Here is a 21,633-nt window from a genome sequence, read left to right on the forward strand (position 1 = left end):
GTGAAAGAAATTAAAGAAAACCTAAGTAAATGGAAAATTGTTCATGTGTTGGAAGATTTAACGTTGGTTCACAGATTCAGCTGAATCCGTATCAAAATCCCAGCAGGCTTGGTTTTGTTTTGTTTTTTGCAGAAATTAGCAAATTGAAGGTAAAATTCACTTGGAAATGCAAGTAGCCAAAACAATCTTGAAAAATTAAACATACAAATACTATTTTTTTTTTTTTTTTGCGGTACGCGGGCCTCTCACTGTTGTGGCCTCTCCCGTTGCGGAGCACAGGCTCCGGACGCGCAGACTCAGCGGCCATGGCTCACGGGCCCAGCCGCTCCGCGGCATGTGGGATCTTCCCGGACCGGGGCACGAACCCGCGTCCACTGCATCGACAGGCGGACTCTCAACCACTGCCCCACCAGGGAAGCCCCTATTTTTAATATAGTATGTAATACAAGGAATTATTAGAAATTATATTGGATTTCATCACAAATTTCTAAGGCCAAACACTCTAATTATTCAAATATCTCCTTTCTAAATTTGCATTTCAATTAGTGTGATTTTTTTAAAAACATAGCTTCAGTTTAGCTATAAGATATTAAAAGGTTAAAAGATATTAAATTTTAGTTTGCTTTTACCAGTGACAAGTATTGTTTCCTTTACGGTTATTTCATTTGAATGGCCAGCTGATGAATCTAATTTATCTATTTAGTAGAAAATTCCACAAGATAATTCCTTTTATAAGAATTTCTAGTAAAATCTACAAACCATTTATAATTACCAGTTATCAATGCTGCTTAATATTTTGAAATAAAGTATTTGAAGTGTGATTTCAGTAACTAAAAATACTATTTAAAATCTAATACATATTTCACCAATTCATCTCTCCTTTCAACAATTATTGCTTAATATCCCTCTGTACTTTCCCCCTCCAAGTTAAGAGCAAAACAGCCCTCAAGTCATCATGAAGTTTAAAAAAACATTCTCTCTCTTTTTTTTTAAACAAGTGAGACTACTCAAAACTTCAAAGTATGTGTTTAGCATTTGAACTTCAGGACTTCTTGTATTCAAATTCCTTTAAAATGATTTTTATCTTTCCCTCAATGATACTTAAAGTTCTTGCCTGTATTTTACCAAGGAGGAATTAAAACTGATATTTAATTACCAGAGTATCCCTCTAACTATTCTATCTCTCTTTGTGTATTCAAAATGGAAGAAATGTTTTAAATATTGTGCTTCAGGTCTGGCAACCAACTGTGTAAGTTGTTGTATGAATCCTTCAGAATGGATAATGCAGCTTTCCTGACTGGAATGGAATGGTTTTGCAGGTAGTCATTCTCTTTATCATTATTGCCTCTTCCATGCAGATATAATAGTTTTTTTCTGATAAGTTTGGCAGTTTGGCAAAATAATCCATGATGCAATGTTAAACTATCATCTTAGGCCACCTTTCTTGATTTTAACTTTACACACTGATAACATTTCAAAAGATCTATACATAGATATATATATATATATATATATTTAAGGCTACAGGGAATTCATTATTCATGTAACTCTTAGTTTTTTTTTTTAAACCTAATTAATGATCTCAACAAAAGACTCTTAGTTTTCCTTTCAATTTCTAAATTTTGTAAGCACGTCTTTTTGCTGGTACCTATCTCTAAAGGGAGACAAACTATTTAAAAGATTCTTATATTAATTGAAAATTTGAATAGAAATATATTTCACCCATGATATCTGTGTACCCAAGGCAAGGCTGAAGTTTGGATCTAAATTACCTAAAATGTTGTTCACCTCTCTAATTCCACTTAGATCAAAGAATGGATTCTGGAGCCATTCTGTAACAGTTTGAATCCTACCTTTGCCATTTTCACATGGTGCGTGACTATGGGCAGATTATTTAAACTTTCTATTCCTCAATGTCTTTGTGTATAAAATGTGCCTAATAAGAGTGCCCACCTCATAGGGTTGTTTGAGGGATAAAATGAGTTAGTGTATGTAAAATGCTTAGAGTACTATCTGGCATATAGTGACACATATATGTTAATATTACCTAGATTTCATTTGTTTTGGATTGACAAAAGGGATCGAAAAGAGCTAATCTGCAACACTATTACTATGTCAGCATATAGGAATAAGTAAACAAAATCTAGTTTGAATTTTGTCCTGAACTCTTTAACTTTAACTAGAGCTCAGTTAATACAGTATGAAACAATTTTTTGTTTCATTCAGGAAATTTGCTTTCCATTTATATCTAAAATAATATTCTTTCTCTTTTTCTTTTCAGTATGTTTATTATTTTTTATCATTTCACTTAATATTGACATATATTTCTCTACAGCATATTAATATTACTATTATTGCTATTACTAGATCTCTTACAACAGGAATTAACAGAGCTAGAATAAAAGTAAATTTATTTGAACAGTGCTTAGCGTGTATTATACTCTCATCTCTCAGAATTCTGTATTCAGTGTCAGACATGTTCATGGCTGAATGCATGATCTCACAGTAATATTCTACTATAGCTAGAAATATGATCATTAGAGTGGGTTAATTAATTTATCCAAATGATATTTACTGAATGACTACTATAGTCCAGTCTTCTTTCAAAAATAATGTTTCCTGGGACTTCCCTGGCGGACCAGCAGTTAAGGCTCCATGCTTCCACTGCAGGGGACACGGGTTCGATCTCTGGTTGTGGAATTAAGACCGCGCATGTGCGCAGCATAGCCCCAAAAAAGTAAATAATAATAATAATAATTTTTCCTAATATTTTCTATCATTATCAGAATCTAAGATTACTGACATGATTTTAAAATAATTCATTAAATGTGAATCATAGTTTATGAAGTTAATTAAGTAATTAAATTATAAGATATTTAAGGAGGAGAAATCCCATATGTACCAAGATAAGTGGTACTCCATTCAATATACTAATTGTAACCAGTAAACTGATTAACTGTGTCTCAGTTAACTTACTATACCAGGGAAATCACAATAGCTGCATGCTGCACTGAAATCCATTTTATAAACAAGTCTCTCCTCTTCACCATATATAAGTAGGCAAAGCTTGAGGTACCCTTTGCTCACACATTAAAATGTTTTAAATCACTGCTTCTTGTCTTCCCGCAAATTGGCTAGTCAAGGAATGTGATATCTGGGCTACAAAGGATCAATGTGGTAAGAAGCAAACTCATTATTAAATACAGATATCTAGCTAAATCAGCTTAAACTTAAAGGCTTTACCTTAATAAAATTCTATGGTTTTCACTCAATTTTGTCTTGATATTATCCTGATGATAGTCAAGTAGAATAATCAAGTCCTATCACCCTCTGAGCTTCTGTTTCTTTATCTGTAAAAATCCTTTCATTTCCTCTCTGGATCTAAGAATCTGATTCTAATACTATTTGACCTCCTTAATATTTTAATGTGGGTTCACACTGTAAAAGGACTTATAACAAAGCAAGATGCCTCTTTATTCAACTGTATTACTGTTTGCACACCAGTGTAAAAAAATAGAACCTGAGACCAAGTGGTACAGAACACCTTACACAAACTTTTTGCATCATCATAAATTTCTCACATACTTGGAAATAAGCAGATAAAACTATTATTAATTATAATTTTATAAGAGTTTATCTCCCCTGGTTAGATCATGACAAAGGGGAAATGGAGTTCTTTAAGTTCCACTTGTAAGGGTATGGGGAGAGGAAGATAGCCCCTTGCTTTGTGCTCACAATTATTCTAGCTCATGCAATGTAATGGAATAACCTATACCTTAAGCCATTTAATGGAATAACAAAACTTTTTAAAGTTCTAGGGCTTCCCTCTTGGCGCAGTGGTTGGGGGTCCGCCTGCTGATGCAGGGGGCGCGGGTTCTTGCCCCGGTCCGGGAGGATCCCGCATGCCGCGGGGCGGCTGGGCCCGTGGGCCATGGCCACTGGTCCTGCGCGTCCGGAGCCTGTGCTCCGCGGCGGTATGCGGTGAGAGGCCCGCGTACCGCAAAAAAAAAAAAAAAAGTTCTATACACTTTTTTAAAGGGCTTACATTTGGACACTTCCAAAATAGGCTGACTTGAGACTACAGTATTAGTTTCTCAGTAAGGACGCAGGGTGGCGCTGCCGGCTAAGACTGTGAATAAGGAGCCCTAAAAAGCTCCCGTGTTCCTTTGTTGCCAGACGAAATCAACACCACACAGAAGCAGCTTTGCCAGCCGTGCTGGGTTACCAACGAGTTTGGGTAGCGATATACTAAACGACTTTAAGATTAAAGGCAATTTTGTGAAGATTCTACCAAGCAAGAAGTCAGAATTTAATACCTCGGGTCTTTTTGTGGTTGCTGAAGGGATTGGATGTAAGTACTCTGGCGCCAACATGGAGACGCTAGAGAGAATTCAACAAAACAGGCAAGTGATGACATTTATTTTGATAGTATTCTTATCTCAGGCTCACCCTGCGCCTATTCGTTATTCTGTGCTGGAAGAAACAGAGAGCGTCTCCTTTATAGCCCATTTGACCAAGGACCTGGGCCTGGGAATTGGGGAGCTGGCCGCCCGGTCGGCCCAGGTGGTGTGTGACGATGACAAGCAGCGCTTGCTGCTAGATCGCCAGACTGGAGATTTGCTTTTGAGGGAGAAACTAGACCGGGAAGATATATGTGGCCCCGTTGAACCCTGTGTGCTGCATTTTCAAGTGTTCCTGGAAACTCCGGTGCAATTTTTTGAAGGGGAACTATTAATCCAGGACATAAATGACCACTCCCCAGTATTCCCGAATAGGGAAATGCTCCTGAAAATACCGGAAAACAGCCAGCCAGGGACTGTTTTTCCGTTGAAATTAGCTCAGGATTTGGATGTGGGCAGCAATGGTCTTCAAAAATACACTATCAGCCCTAATTCTCATTTTCACGTTGTCACTCGAAATCATAGTGAGGGCAATAAATATCCAGATTTGGTGCAGGACAAAGCACTGGATCGAGAGGAGCAACCTGAGTTCAGCTTAACCCTCATGGCGCTGGATGGCGGGTCTCCACCTAGGTCTGGCACCAGCATGTTACGAATCCTGATCATGGATGTCAATGACAATGCTCCTGAGTTTGTGCACACTCCATATGAGGTGCAGGTTCTGGAAAACATCCCCCTAGACTCCCCAATACTTACTGTTTCAGCTAGGGATGTAGATGCTGGAAACTTTGGGACTGTTTCCTACAGTTTGTTCCAAGCATCAGAGGAAATTAAACAAACTTTCTCAATAAATGAAGTCACAGGAGAAATCCGACTGACAAAGAAATTGGATTTTGAACAAATTAAATCTTACCACGTGGAAATTGAGGCTACAGATGGAGGAGGCCTTTCCGGAAAAGGCACTGTAGCCATAGAGGTGGTAGATGTGAATGACAACGCCCCTGAATTTACCATACCTTCACTCACCTGCTCCATCCCAGAAAATGCTCCTGAGACTGTAGTCTCCATCTTCCGAATTCGAGATAGAGACTCCGGAGACAATGGAAGGATGGTTTGCTCTATTCCAGGTAATCTGCCATTCATTCTAAAACCGACTTTAAAGAATTTCTACACCCTGGTAACAGAGAGCCCTCTGGACAGAGAGAGCAGAGCCGAGTACAACATCACCATCACCGTCACAGATATGGGGACACCGAGACTGAAAACCCAGCACAACATAACCGTGGTGGTGTCCGACGTCAACGACAACGCCCCCGCCTTCACCCAGACCTCCTACACCCTGTCCGTCCGCGAGAACAACAGTCCCGGCCTGCACATCGGCAGCGTCCGCGCCACAGACAGAGACGCGGGCGCCAACGCCCAGGTCACCTACTCGCTGCTGCCGCCCCTCGACGCGCACGTGCCCCTGGCCTCCCTGGTGTCCATCAACCCGGACAACGGCCACCTGTTCGCCCTGAGGTCCCTGGACTACGAGGCCCTGCGGGCGTTCGAGTTCCGCGTGGGCGCCGCCGACCGCGGCTCGCCAGCGCTCAGCAGCCAGGCGCTGGTGCGCGTGCTCGTGGCGGACGACAACGACAACGCGCCCTTCGTGCTGTACCCGCTGCAGAACGCCTCGGCGCCCTGCACCGAGCTGGTGCCCAGGGCAGCCGAGGCGGGCTACCTGGTGACCAAGGTGGTGGCGGTGGACAGCGACTCTGGCCAGAACGCCTGGCTGTCGTACCAGCTGCTCAAGGCCACGGAGCCCGGGCTGTTCGGCGTGTGGGCGCACAACGGCGAGGTGCGCACGGCCCGGCTGTTGAGCGAGCGCGACGCGGCCAAGCACAGGCTGGTGGTGCTGGTCAAGGACAACGGCGAGCCGCCGCTCTCGGCCAGCGTCACGCTGCACGTGCTGCTGGTGGACGGCTTCTCGCAGCCCTACCTGCCGGCCCCTGAAGCGGAAGCGGCGGACGCGGCCCCGGCCGCTCCGCTCACCGTCTACCTGGTGGTCGCCTTGGCGTCGGTGTCGTCGCTCTTCCTCTTCTCGGTGCTGGTGTTCGTCGCGGTGCGGCTGTGCAGGAGGGGCGGGGCGGCCTCGGTGGGTCGCTGCTCGGTGCCCGAGGGCCCCTTTCCGGGCCACCTGGTGGACGTCAGCGGCACGGGGACCCTGTCCCAGAGCTACCAGTACGAGGTGTGTCTGACGGGAGACCATGAAACTGGTGAGTTCAAATTCCTGAAGCCAGTATTTCCCAAACTCTTGGTTCAGAACAGAGAGAGAGAAATTAAAAGAAAGCCCCAACTGCAGGAATAATTTTGTTCGGTTAAGTGTCGTATTTGGTCAAGTGAGCCTCTCAATTTTGTTAAACCTGACTCACATTGCGTTACTTTCTCTTGAGATTGTATTGTTATAGAAATATGTATATCTCTATTGCAAATTATGCATGTCTCTGTGCTAAATCTTCCTTTTATTAATATTGATTGGATTTAGCATTTTTAGTTACACTTGATATTATGTATTTCTTCATATTTGACCTTCTCTTGGTGATTAATCTTTCATAACTATAAATTACTCAAGTAGTGTAAGAAGAAATTTTATTTAAAGGAACTTCTTGGTTAATGTCTTTTCAGGGAAACATTTTAAAGCTTCTGTGTAATCTTACATTTCTATATATTTTTGGTACTTGTCTTTACCACATAGCTTTATATTTGCGAGGCCAGAATGTTTGAAATTCTTTGTAGCTACCTAAGACCTTTCTTGTTCACTATTCTACCAGGCTATGCCCCCCTGAATAGCCATGAACATATAAATTAGCATACTTGTTTCTCCCAAATTGTACCTAAACATGCACTTTATTAAATTATTGATACACTACAGTTGTGACCATATCCCATTGTGAGCACCGTATATGCTAGAGATTATCTTGTTTGCTACTTACGTAGCACATTGTAATTGCTCCATAAATACTCACTGATATTATAATAAAAATTATTCTCATTTATAAATAACAAAGAGAAAATCTTATATAACTTGGTGTCACTTCACTAAAATAAAACTAAGTCACTACTTGGTAAAATACTTAAAATCTTAGAATCTTAAGTAAACCCTAAATCCTTTAAAAGGTCTCAAGAGGTAGAGGGCATATACTTTCTTGTCCTTCCTTTTGCCCTATTAACAGAAGTTCAAATGTAGTTTAACGTATGTGTTTTTCTTGGTTTTCCTGCAGCTTCCCTGCATGTTTCAAGAGTCAGAATTTCTTCTCAGTTTTGGTTATTATGTTCTAGTCTGATTGCTCATTTTAAGTTACTCTGCAAACATGGGCAGCTTTTATGAACAAAATAATGATTTATTTTTGATCTCCAAGTCACCTTGTTTCGTCCTTCAATGTAGCGTTTGGGTATTTTGCATAAATTTACTTTTTCAATTATGCTAACTTTTAGTAATAAGAAACAAGCATTGTTTTTTCTTTTAAGACAACAAGAATAGAAATAGAAATTAAGATAAACTTATCTGAATTATAATTGTTTCATGTTGTGTTCATTAAGCCAAGCAAGACGATTATGTGGTTTCCAACTAAATTTATATGGATGTAACTATAAGACCAGTTATTGAACTTTTGGCACAATGTGAGTAATTAAAGAGCCTGCTTTATAACCTAAGTATTTATTTTTAGATATTGTGTCATCCTCCTGGAATTTAATTACTTGCAACTTTCTCTGAATTACATTTTTTCTAAGGATATAATGAAATAAAAAAGGAAAATTACTGTTTAAGTTATTATTGAAACATAGCTATTAGCCTTCATCCAATCTAATACTTGAAACTAGAAAGTGATAAAAATGAGAACAAAATTAAACACAAACAAATATATGACATAAATACGGTAGTCAACTTTAACTTCTCCATTTACTTTAACTTCTCCATTTACTGTTAGATATTTAAATGAAATAGTTTTTATGTATGATGAAAAGAAATGTGATTAAAGTTTTCAGCAATATATTTCAAAATTATGAACATCTAAGTTCATGTTTTTGTTTATGCCAGGAAAGTCCAATTTATATAATCACCCAAATGAGACTGGCCAAACACTCAGAACCACATTTATGAATTTATATGAGTAAATTTATGAATTACTTTGTGTATTACTTTATAAATTACTGTGTGTATTTATAAAGGATGGATCATTCCTTACTAGCTGGGGATAACCACCAGTCTTTGGTGTAGAACAGATCAACATTTTAAAATTCAATGATTATAATTTAATAGTAAATATAATCCAAATAACTTCCACAAAATGAATACCTTAAGAAAAACAGGCCAGTTCTACTTTTGCAAAACAAAAATAGAGAACGGAGGCCAAATATATGGATAATAATACCCATTTCAATCATAGTTTCTCAAGAGCTTCTATTATATGTGCATTTTTTACAATTCCTTTGTTGTTGTTTTTAGGCATAGCATATAGTGAGTTTAACACATGCTGTTTTAGGCACAGAAATTCTACTGAAGGCAATATAACCCACATCACTTTAAGACCCTCTATTTCTTACTACCAGAAATTACAAAATATAGATTTTAAATAGTCTTAAATTATAAGTTATGCACATATTTGGTGGAATTCTGTTTCCCGGTTAGATGGATTATCTAACAGCAGAAAACAACAATAAAACCTGTTTTAAATTCAGAAATTACCAGTTTCAAGCAACAGAGAGCAGATGATATAAAAAGAACTGAAGGGGCTAAGATTCCTGAAAAGGAAAATCCTTGGAGTTCTGAACTGACTCCTACAGTCAATTTGCCCTAAGGAAATCTGCAAACTCAAAGAACAGACAAAAGGCTTCTGCCAGGGATGGCGTAACTTCAATAGCCTTTGGCAAACTGGAAGATTCAAGCTGAAGGCCAGTTTTCCCCCTCATGATGCTTGTCAAATTCTGGGACATTCCAGGGAAGAAGACTAAAAACTTGAAGGAAAATTTCAGAAAAGCAGAGTGAAGTTTTAATAGTCTTAATGCATGAAAATTAGAGTTTGTGATCTGCCATGGGAAAGGCTGTGGAGAATACACTGAGTTCTGAACTGAAAATTCTGAAGGGTCAGGTGCTTTTCAGGACTGCAAAGAACCTTGACTAAGCACAGTGCTTGTTTGAATTAAGGCACTTTGATTAGACATGACTCTATCAAGCTAACAGAGGAAAAGGTGAACTCTTTCTGGAAGAAAATAATATCATCTGGATCCTGGACAGCTTTTTACATTTATCTTCAGCATTCAATAAAAAATTATGAGGCACACATACAAAAAGGCTGGTTGACATGAATAAAACCTAGAGGAAAAATAGACAATACAGAAGACCTACAGATAAAATACATACTAGAATTTACTGACAGTGATGTTAAAATAAGTATGACTGATACGTTAAAATAAGGAATACAGAAAATAGGTAGAAGAGAATTTCACAAGAGAATGGAATAAAATGGAAATTAATTTTGGGACTGAAGAATATAACTGAAATTTTAAAATATTAGATTGTGTAATGGCATAGTAGTTCTAAAGGATTATAGGATTAGTGAATGCAAGACAGGCCGATATTAAATATCCAAATAGAAACACTGAGGAATGAAATAATTAAAAATACAGACAAGAATATTTAGTGACATGTGGAACATAATGAAAAACTCCAACACACATATGATTGTAATCCTAGAAGGACTAGGAATGGGGAATAAGCAATGTTTAAAGAAATAATGACCAAGAATTTTCCAAAAATGGTGAACAAAATGTACCGCTCAAGATGCTCAATGAAACCCAATTAGGAGAATAAAAAACAATGGTAGATGGGAGTGTTTCCTTAATTTCTCTTTCAGATTTTCATCATTAGTGTATAGGAATGCAAGAGATTTCTGTGCATTAGTTTTGTATCCTGCTACTTTACCAAATTCATTCATTAGCTCTAGTAGTTTTCTGGTAGCATCTTTAGGATTCTCTATGTATAGTATCATGTCATCTGCAAACAGTGACAGTTTTACTTCTTCTTTTCTGATTTGGATTCCTTTTATTCTTTTCTTCTCTGATTGCTGTGTCTAAAACTTCCAAAACTATGTTGAGTAATAGTGGTGAGAGTGGGCAACCTTGTCTTGTTCCTGATCTTAGAGGAAATGGTTTCAGTTTTTCACCATTGAGAACGATGTTGGTTGTGGGTTTGTCATATATGACCTTTATTATGTTGAAATAAGTTCCCTCTATGCCTACTTTCTGGAGAGTTTTTATCATAAATGGGTGTTGAATTTTGTTGAAAGCTTTTTCTCTATCTTTGAGATGATCATATGGTTTTCATCCTTCAATTTCTTAATATGGTGTATCACATTGATTGATTTGCATATATTGAAGAATCCTTGCATTCCTGGGATAAACCCACTTGATCATAGTATATGATCCTTTTAATGTGCTGCTGGATTCTGTTTGCTAGTATTTTATTGAGGATTTTTGCACCTATGTTCATCAGTGATATTGGCAAGTAGTTTTCTTTTTTTTGTGACATCTTTGTCTGGTTTTGGTATCAGGATGATAGTGGCCTCGTAGAATGAGTTTGGGAGTGTTCCTCCCTCTGCTATATTTTGGAAGAGTTTGAGAAGGATAGGTGTTAGCTCTTCTCTAAGTGTTTGATAAAATTCGCCTGTGAATCCATCTGGTCCTGGGCTTTTGTTTGTTGGAAGATTTTTAATCACAGTCTCAATTTCAGTGGTTGTGATTGGTCTGTTTACATTTTCTATTTCTTCCTGGTTTAGTCTCAGAGGGTTGTGCTTTTCTAAGAATTTGTCCATTTCTTCCAGGTTGTCCAGTTTATTGGCATATAGTTGCTTGTAGTAATCTCTCACGATCCTTTGTATTTCTGCAGTGTCAGTTGTTACTTCTCCTTTTTCATTTCTAATTCTGTTGATTTGAGTCTTCTCCCTTTTTTTCTTGATGAGTCTGGCTAATGGTTTATAAAGTTTGTTTATTTTCACAAAGAACCAGCTTTTAGTTTTACTGATATTTGCTATTGTTTCCTTCCATTTACCGTTGCAACGAAAAGAATAAAATACCTAGGAATAAACCTACCTAAGGAGACAAAAGACCTATATGCAGAAAAATATAAGACACTGATGAAAGAAATTAAAGATGATACAAACAGGTGGAGAGATATACCATGTTCTTGGATTGGAAGAATCAACATTGTGAAAATGACTATACTACCCAAAGCAATCTACAGATTCAATGCAATCCCTATCAAACTACCACTGGCATTTTTCACAGAACTAGAACCAAAAATTTCACAATTTGCATGGAAACACAAAAGACACTGAATAGCCAAAGCAATCCTGAGAAAGAAAAATGGAGCTGGAGGAATCAGGCTACCAGACTTCAGATTATACTACAAAGCTACAGTAATCAAGACAGCATGGTACTGGCACAAAAACAGAATTATAGATCAATGGAACAGGACAGAAAGCCCAGAGATAAACCCACACAAATATGGTCACCTTATTTTTGATAAAGGAGGCAAGAATATAAATGGAGAAAAGACAGCCTCTTCAGTAAGTGGTGCTGTGAAAACTGGACAGCTACATGTAAAAGTCTGAAATTAGAACACTCCCTAACACCATACAGAAAAATAAACTCAAAATGGATTAAAGACCTAAATGTAAGGCCAGACACTATCAAACTCTTAGAGCAAAACATAGGCAGAGCACTCTATGACATAAATCATAGCAAGATCCTTTTTGACTCACCTCCTAGAGAAATGGAAATAAAAACAAAAATAAACAAATGGGACCTAATGAAACTTAAAAACTTTTGCACAGCAAAGGAAAACATAAACAAGATGAAAAGACAACCCTCAGAATAGGAGAAAATATTTGCCAAGGAAGCAACTCACAAAGGATTTATCTCTAAAATATACAAGAAGCTCATGCAGCTCAATATGAAAAAAACAAACAACCCAATCCAAAATTGGGCAGAAGACCTAAACAGACATTTCTCCAAAGAAGATATACAGATTGCCAACATACACATGAAAAGATGCTCAAATCACTAATCATTAGAGAAATGCAAATCAAAACTACAATGAGGTATCACCTCACACCAGTCAGAATAGCCATCATCAAAAAATCTACAAACAATAAATACTGGAGAGGGTGTGGATAAAAGGGAACCCTCTTGCACTGTTGGTGAGAATGTAAATTGATACAGCCACTGTGGAGAACGGTATGGAGGTTCCTTAAAAATAGAACTACCATATGACCCAGCAATCCCACTACTGGACATACACCCTGAGAAAACCATAATTCAAAAAGAGTCATGGGTTTCCCTGGTGGCACAGTGATTAAGAATCTGCCTGCCAATGCAGGGGTCACAGGTTCAAGCCCTGGTCCAGGAAGATCCCACATGCCCCGGAGCGGCTGAGCCCATGTGCCACAACTGCTGAAGCCTGCGTGCCACAACTACTGATGCCCGCGCAGCTAGAGCCCATGCTCTGCGACAACAGAGGCCACCGCAGTGAGAAGCCTGTGCGCCGCAGTGAAGAGTAGCCCCTGCTCGCCACAACTTAAGAAAGCCCGTGTGCAGCAAAGAAGATCCAACACAGCCAAAAATAAATAAATACATAAATAAATTTATTTTAAAAAAAGAGTCATGTACCACAATGTTCATTGCCGCAGTATTTACAATAGCCAGGACATGGAAGCTACCTAAGTGTCCGTCAACAGATGAATGGATAAAGAAGATGTGGCACATATATAGAATGGAATATTACTCAGCCATAAAAAGAAACGAAATTGAGTTATTTGTAGTGAGGTGGATGGACCTAGAGTCTGTCATACAGAGTGAAGTAAGTCAGAAAGAGAAAAACAAATACCGTATGCTAACACATATATATGGAATCTAAGAGGAAAAAAAAGGCTCTGATGAACGTAGGGGCAGGACAGGAATAAAGACACAGATGTACAGAATGGACTTAAGGACACGGGGAGGAGTAAGGGTAAGGTGGGACGAAGCTAGAGAGTAGTATTGACATATATACACTACCAAATGTAAAACAGTTAGTGGGAAGCAGCTGCAAAGCACAGGGAGATCAGCTCAGTGCTTTGTGACCACCTAGAGGGTGGGATAGGGAGAGTGGGAGGGAAATGCAAGAGGGAGGGGATATGGGGATATATGTATACATATAGCTGATTCACTTTGTTATACAGCAGAAACTAACATAACATTGTAAAGCAATTATACGCCAATAAAGATGTTAAATGAAAAACAAAGCACAGCTAGAAATATCACAGGAAGGCTGCTAAAGACTAAAGTCAAAGAGAAAATCTTAAAAGCAATCACATGAAGATGACATATTGCTTTGAAAGGAACAACAATAAAATGGAGAGCTGACTATCAAGCAGCCAAAAGACAAAGGAATGATGTCTTCAGAGTCCTGAAAAAAAATAACTACCAGACTAGAATTCTATCACCAGAAAATATATCTTTCAAAAATGAAGCTTTCAAACAAACAAAAACTGCAAGAATTAATCACAGTCGCATCTGCACTAAAAGAAATACTTTTTGTGGAATTCATTAGGCAGAAGGAAAACAGTCCTGAAGGAATCACAGATTTGCAGGAAGAAATGAAGAACAAGAATAAGGGTAACTATAAATTGCTATTGATTATTAAAGGCAAAAATAATAGTTTCTTAAAGGATTTAAAATATACATAAAATTTTAATTCATGACAATAATAATGTAAAAGGCAGGTGCTATAAACAGAGTTAAGGAATTTTAAGGTTCTAAGCATTATCATGGGAGTAGTAAAATTAAATAATTTGTATTAGACTCTTGTAGATCAAAGATGGATGTTGTAATCTCTAAGATAATCACAAGGAAAATAATTTTAAAATTAATCGAAGGAAAAAAATAAATATCTAAATAATTAAAAAGAAGAAAAAACTTTAGGGACAAATAGCAAAAATTTAGATGGTATATATAAGTGGATAGATATCAAATATTACATTAATTGCAATTGGATTAAATAATCCAATTAAACAACCAATATTGTCCGATTAGGTTTAAGAAAAATTCAACTATATGCTGTCACATAACTGTGTGTGTCTCTGTGTGTGTGTTATGACAGAAAGTTTGAAAATTTAAAAATAGAAAAAGATACATGACACAAACACTAACCAAAATAAACCAAGTATAGATATATGCACATAAGACAAAGGAGACTTTAAGGAAAGATGCATTACTAGAGATAAAGAGAGATATTTCATAATGATAAGGAGGTAAATATACCAGAAGTATGTCAATTCTAAGACTGAATATATCCCCATAATTACAAAATATAGAAAGTTAAACTGAAAGAACATAAATAAGAAATAGATAAATCCAGTCATAGGAAGAGGATGTATTACAACTCTCTCAACCCCTGATAGAATAAGAAGACACACCTAATATTAAAAATCTGAACAACACAATAATTATATCTGAATAAACTGACATACATAGTACACTGGAGAGTACACATTCTTTTTATATGCACATGCATATATCAAAATTATCCATATTCTGGGTCATAAGGCAAGTCTCTAATTTTTTTTAAAGAATTGAAATCACTCAATATGCTCTCTGACAATGAAATTAAGGCAGAAATAAAAATTTAAAAGAAATACCCAAATGCTTCAAAATTAAATAATATAATCCATCAGTCAAAGAAGAAATCACAGAAGAAATTTACATATATTTTGAACTGGGTAAAAGTTAAGATCTGATATATCAAAACAGATTTTACAGGGAAATTTTAAATTTTTAAATGCACAGGTTAGAAAAGAAAGGTTAAAAATCAATAATCTAAGCTTTCATCTGAAGAAGCTAGAAAAAGAACAAATCAAATACCAATGTAGAAGGAAGAAAATAATACATATATATATATAAACATAAATAAATACAAAGCTGACAAATATGCAACCAAGAAGATTAACAAAACTTAAAGTTGGTTCCATGTAATAATTAATAACTCTTATTAAAAACTCGTCATAAGGGGCTTCCCTGGTGGCGCAGTGGTTGAGAGTCCGCCTGCCAATGCAGGGGACGCCGGTTCGTGCCCCGGTCTGGGAAGATCCCACATGCCGCGGAGCAGCTGGGCCCGTGAGCCATGGCCGCTGAGCCTGCGCGTCCGGAGCCTGTGCTCCGCAATGGGAGAGGCCACAACGGTGAGAGGCCCGCGTAACTCCCCCCCCGACAAAAAAAAAAAAAACTCTTCATAAGACTAATGTTAAAAAGAAAGAAAACATCGATCATAAATATCAGGAATGAAAAAGGAACATCACTACCAATCCTACAGACATTAAAAAATAAAAGAGGATGTTATGAACAACTGTATGCCAATAAATTTGGTAATTTATGTAAAATGGAAAACATCTTTTAAAAACACAATATACTGAAACAAGAAGAAATCTGATTAGTCATATCTTAAGTAAATTAAACTTGTGATTAAAAACCTTGCCACTTCAGTTCACACTAGTGAATTCTTCTAAATACTCATGGAACAACTAACACCAATTTATACAAAATCTTTTAGAAGACAGATAAACAGGAAATATTTCCCAGATTATCTGGGTACCAGCATGACTTCAATGGATTATGACATCCAAACCTGAATAGGACATCATAAGGAAGGAAAACTAGAGACCAATCTCTTTTACAAACACAGATGGAAACATTCTAAACAAAATATCAGTAAATAAAATTCAGAAATATATAAAAGAGAAATAATAAATTATGAGAAAACTGTGTTATTTTAGGAATGCAAATCCAATCAATATACTACATTACATTAATAGGTAAAGGAGTAACATCATATGATTACGTCAATGGATACAGAAAAAAGTCACTAGTGAGCACACACTCATGGTAAAATTGTTAGCAAACTGAAAACAGAAGGGAACTTTCAGAAAGTATTTTAAAACCTACAGTAAACATTATCCTTAATGGTAAATTATTTAAAACTTTCCCTCAGGGATCAATAATGAGACAAGAATGCTTGCCTTTACTATTTCACTTCAGTGTTTTACTATAGGTTCTAACCAGTGGAATAAAGCAAAGAAAAAATAAAAGACACAATGATTGGAAGAGAAGAAATAAGTCTTTTTTAAAAATGACATGATTGTATACATTAAAAGTCATAAAGAATCTGTAGACTATTAGGATTAATAAATGAAGTAAGTAATGCCACTGGATATAAGGTCTACATGCAAATAATAATTGTATTTCTATACAGCAACAAAACCCAGAAAATTAAAAATTTCAAGCATCATTTACAATAGTTTCAGAAACATCAAATATCTAGAAACAAACATAACAATATGCATAAGACTTCTACACTGAAAAATATAAAATATTATTGAGAAAAGTTAAATATCTGAATAAACAGAGGAATATATAATGTTCAATAGTTGGAAGACTCAATATTGGGAATATGTCAGTTCTTCTCAACCTAGAGATGCAATAAAATCCTAAACAAAACTTCAGATTTCTTTGTGGAAGCTGACAAGCTGACTCTAAAGTTTATATGGGGACTTCCCTGGTCATCCAGTGGTTAAGACTTCGCCTTCCAATGCAGGGGATGTGGGTTCAGTCCCTGATCGGGGAGCTAAGATCCCACATGCCTTGTGGCCAAAAATCCAAAACATGAATCAGAAGTAATACTGTAACAAATTCAATAAAGACTTAAAAAAAATAGTCCACATCAAAAAAAAACTTTAAAAAAAGAGAAAGGTAAAGTTTATATGGAAATACAAAGGGACAATAATAACCAAAGCAGTCTTAAAGAAAAAGAATAAAACTGGAGGACTTAGCAATCAGATACTAAAACCTATTATGAAGTACAGTAATTAAGATAATATTGTATTGTGGGATAAACAAAGAGAAAAATGGGAAAAAAAGGCTCTTGAACAAAAGTATGGACCCCTGATTTATGAAAAAAATGGCACGTCAGAAACAATTGGGAATGGAACTTCTTTTCAATAGATGGTGCAGTCATTTGGATATTTATATGAAAAAAAAATAATTTGACCCTAACCTCATTAACATGAAAAAATAATTTCAGGAGGATTATAGCTCTAAATGTGAAAAGTAAAGTAATTAATTTTTCAAAAGCACCATACAACAATATTTTCTTCACTTTAGTGTATGCAAAGATTTAAAGAAAACACAAAAAGTTCTAACCATAAATAAAAAATATTGAAAAATTAGAGTAAAAGTTAAGAAGTTTTGTTCTTCAAAGATACCACAAGAGAGTTAAAATGCATGCCATAGAATGGGAGAGAATATTTGCAATACATACTTCTAAAAAAGTACTTATACCCAGAATATATAAGGAACTTCTAAAGATTAATAAGAAAAAAAGACAAATACCCTAAATAGAAAAATAGACAAAAAACTTATGTACTTCACAAGAATATACACTAATAAAAATAAACGTGGAAAATGTGCTCAATTTAATTAATCATCAGGGAAATGCTAATTAAAATTACAATATGACATCATTACACACTCATCAGAAAGGTTAAAATTAAAAGATATTATCAAATGTTGACAAGCATATGGAGCAACTGGAACTCTCACTCTGCTGGTTTTGGTAAAAACACAGTTGAAAACTGTTTTGCAATATCTATTAAAGATATATATATGTGCACATCTTAAGGCACAACAGTCTAACTCCTAGGAATATAGTAAATATAAATGCACACATAGACACCAAAAGACATATACAAGAGTGTTCATAGCAGCACTACTCAAAATATTCCCAAACTGAAAAACCCCAGTGTCCATCAACTGGAGAATAAAAAAACAAATGGTGGTATAGTCATACAATAGAATACCATAAAGCAATGAGAATAAAATAAATTAGAACAATATGTAACAGATGAATTTTACAAAGGTAATGTTGAGTGAAAGAAGACAAACATAACACTCTATAACTCCATTTGTATAAAAGTTCAAATGCTCTATGATAATAGAAATCAGGAGATTTCTATTATCATAGAAATCATAGTTATATCTATTTCTATGTTATATCTATATATATATCTCTCTATATATATCTCTATATATATCTCTCTCTATATATATTTCTATGTTATATCTATATCTATTTCTATTATCATAGAAATCATAGTTATATTTCTATAACTCCATTTGTATAAAAGTTCAAATGCTCTATGATAATAGAAATCAGGAGAGTGCTTACCTTTGGGGGGAGGGGGCAATGAGAGGAGGGGGCTTCTAGGGTTTTTGTAACATTTTAATTTTAATTTAGGTTTTGCTTATGAGTGTGTTTACTTCCTGAAAATTTTTTGAGTTGTACACTCATGATTTATGCCCTTTTCTAATATGTAATATTTTAAAATAAAAATAACTTTAATAGTGTAAACTTTTGTAAACATCCATTATTGCTTATTTCGTGAATATAATCAAATAAGAATCACACAAAAGAAAGTTTCTTCAAGTACTCAGAAGATATTTTATGAGGAATACTAGTGTTTTAGTTTGTTCTGAATAGTATTCTTTCGCTGGAAGTTAACTTAGCACATGTTTATTTAGAACTTACAATAACTGAGAAGTGGAGATACAACTGGGAACACTTCTGTGACTTTCTAACTTGGAAAGAGACGGCAAATACTATATGCAATAGTAAATAAGGACGCCTGGTGGTGCTGCAGGCTAGGAGTAGGAATGAATGGCTCTGTGGATACCCGGGAAGCCATTAAGCTGGGAATCAGAACTCTGAATGCTTTCTAAAAGAAGGAAGCATTTTACATAAGATCTAGAGGCAGAGATCTCCAGAGAAGGGCATCGTTCTACTGCAGGTCAGTCAGAAAGATCTAATTCGAGTTTATTTAACCAAATCATCTGGGTTGATTGCATACGGAATTGAAGAAACTGCAAGTTCTTGAACCGGGTCTGAACAATGGAGACTGCACCAGCAAAAACGCTACAGAAAAGGCAAGTTATCTTTCTTGCTATATTATTGCTTTTGTGGGAGGCTGGCTCTGAAGCAGTTAGGTATTCCATGCCAGAAGAAACTGAAAGTGGGTCTTTTGTGGCCACCCTGGCAAAAGACCTGGGGCTCAGGGTGGGGGAACTGGCCACTCGGGGCGCGCGAATCCATTACAAAGGAAATAAACAGCTCTTGCAGCTGGATGTAACGACCGGGAATTTGCTTCTATATGAAAAACTAGACCGGGAGGTGCTGTGTGGGGCGACAGATCCCTGCATACTGCATTTCCAACTATTACTGGAAAACCCGGTGCAGTTTTTTCAAGCTGATCTGCAGCTCACAGATATAAATGACCATTCCCCAGAGTTCCTCGAGAGGGAAATGCTCCTAAAAATCCCAGAAAACGTCCAGACAGGGACTGTGTTTCCTTTGAAAATAGCTCAGGACTCTGACATAGGTAGCAACACTATTCAGAATTACACAATCAGCCCCAACTCCCATTTTCATGTTGTCACTCATAATCGCGGAGATGGCAGAAAATACCCAGAGCTGGTGCTGGACAAACCGCTGGATCGGGAGGAAGGGCCTGAGCTCATTTTAACCCTCACGGCGCTGGATAGTGGGGCTCCGCCCAGGTCCGGGACCACTGCAGTCCGCATTGAAGTCGTGGACATCAATGACAACGCCCCTGAGTTTTTACAGTCGGTCTATGAGGTACAGATTCCGGAGAACAGCCCCCTAAACTCCTTAGTTGTCGCTGTCTCCGCCCGAGATTTAGATGCAGGAACGAATGGGAATGTAGCCTACGCTCTATTCCAAGGTGATGAAGCTACTCAACCATTTGTAATAGACGAAATAACAGGAGAAATTCGTCTGAAAAGGGCATTGGATTTCGAGGCAACTCGATATTATAACGTGGAGATTGCAGCCACAGATGGCGGGGGCCTTTCAGGAAAATGCACTGTAGTTATAGAGGTGGTGGATGTGAACGACAACGTCCCCGAACTGACCATGTCGACGCTTACCAGCTCTACCCCAGAAAACTCCCCAGAGACTGTGGTGGCCGTTTTCAGTGTTTCTGATCCAGATTCCGGGGACAACGGTAGGATGGTTTGCTCCATCCAGAATGATCTCCCCTTTCTTTTGAAACCCACATTCAAAAACTTTTACACCCTAGTGACCGAGAGGCCACTGGACAGAGAGAGCAGAGCGGAATACAACGTCACCATCACCGTCACAGATATGGGGACACCGAGACTGAAAACCCAGCACAACATAACCGTGCTGGTGTCCGACGTCAACGACAACGCCCCCGCCTTCACCCAGACCTCCTACACCCTGTCCGTCCGCGAGAACAACAGCCCCGCCCTGCACATCGGCAGCGTCCGCGCCACAGACAGAGACGCGGGCGCCAACGCCCAGGTCACCTACTCGCTGCTGCCGCCCCTCGACCCGCACGTGCCCCTGGCCTCCCTGGTGTCCATCAACCCGGACAACGGCCACCTGTTCGCCCTGAGGTCCCTGGACTACGAGGCCCTGCGGGCGTTCGAGTTCCGCGTGGGCGCCGCCGACCGCGGCTCGCCCGCGCTCAGCAGCCAGGCGCTGGTGCGCGTGCTCGTGGCGGACGACAACGACAACGCGCCCTTCGTGCTGTACCCGCTGCAGAACGCCTCGGCGCCCTGCACCGAGCTGGTGCCCAGGGCGGCCGAGGCGGGCTACCTGGTGACCAAGGTGGTGGCGGTGGACGACGACTCGGGCCAGAACGCCTGGCTGTCGTACCAGCTGCTCAAGGCCACGGAGCCCGGGCTGTTCGGCGTGTGGGCGCACAACGGCGAGGTGCGCACGGCCCGGCTGCTGAGCGAGCGCGACGCGGCCAAGCACAGGCTGCTGGTGCTGGTCAAGGACAACGGCGAGCCGCCGCTCTCGGCCAGCGTCACGCTGCACGTGCTGCTGGTGGACGGCTTCTCGCAGCCCTACCTGCCAGCCCCTGAAGCGGAAGCGGCGGACGCGGCCCCGGCCACCCCGCTCACCGTCTACTTAGTGGTCGCCTTGGCGTCGGTGTCGTCGCTCTTCGTCTTCTCGGTGCTGGTGTTCGTCGCGGTGCGGCTGTGCTGGAGGGGCGGGGCGGCCTCGGTGAGTCGCTGCTCGGTGCCCGAGGGCCACTTTCCGGGCCACCTGGTGGACGTCAGC

At 38.6% G+C, this 21,633-nt stretch overlaps 2 protein-coding genes across 4 annotated transcripts in view; both read left to right on the top strand.

Moving 5' to 3' along the window:
* Positions 1-21,633, top strand: part of LOC309819610 (protocadherin beta-3) — a gene marked incomplete at both ends in the record, with an annotated part of 80,027 nt that overhangs the window by 8,456 nt on the left and 49,938 nt on the right. The window lies entirely within an intron of this gene.
* On the top strand, positions 4,328-21,580 carry LOC309820932 (protocadherin beta-4-like; the record flags this gene model as incomplete). The annotated part of the gene is given in 4 exon segments (XM_082651996.1): positions 4,328-6,720; positions 6,722-6,778; positions 19,489-21,441; positions 21,485-21,580. Coding segments are annotated over 4 exon segments (4,455 nt in total). The 5' UTR covers positions 4,328-4,371.

The sequence above is a fragment of the Grampus griseus genome, assembly GCF_964374135.1.
Source record: "Grampus griseus genome assembly, chromosome: 3".
NCBI classification, from domain to species: Eukaryota; Metazoa; Chordata; class Mammalia; order Artiodactyla; family Delphinidae; genus Grampus; species Grampus griseus.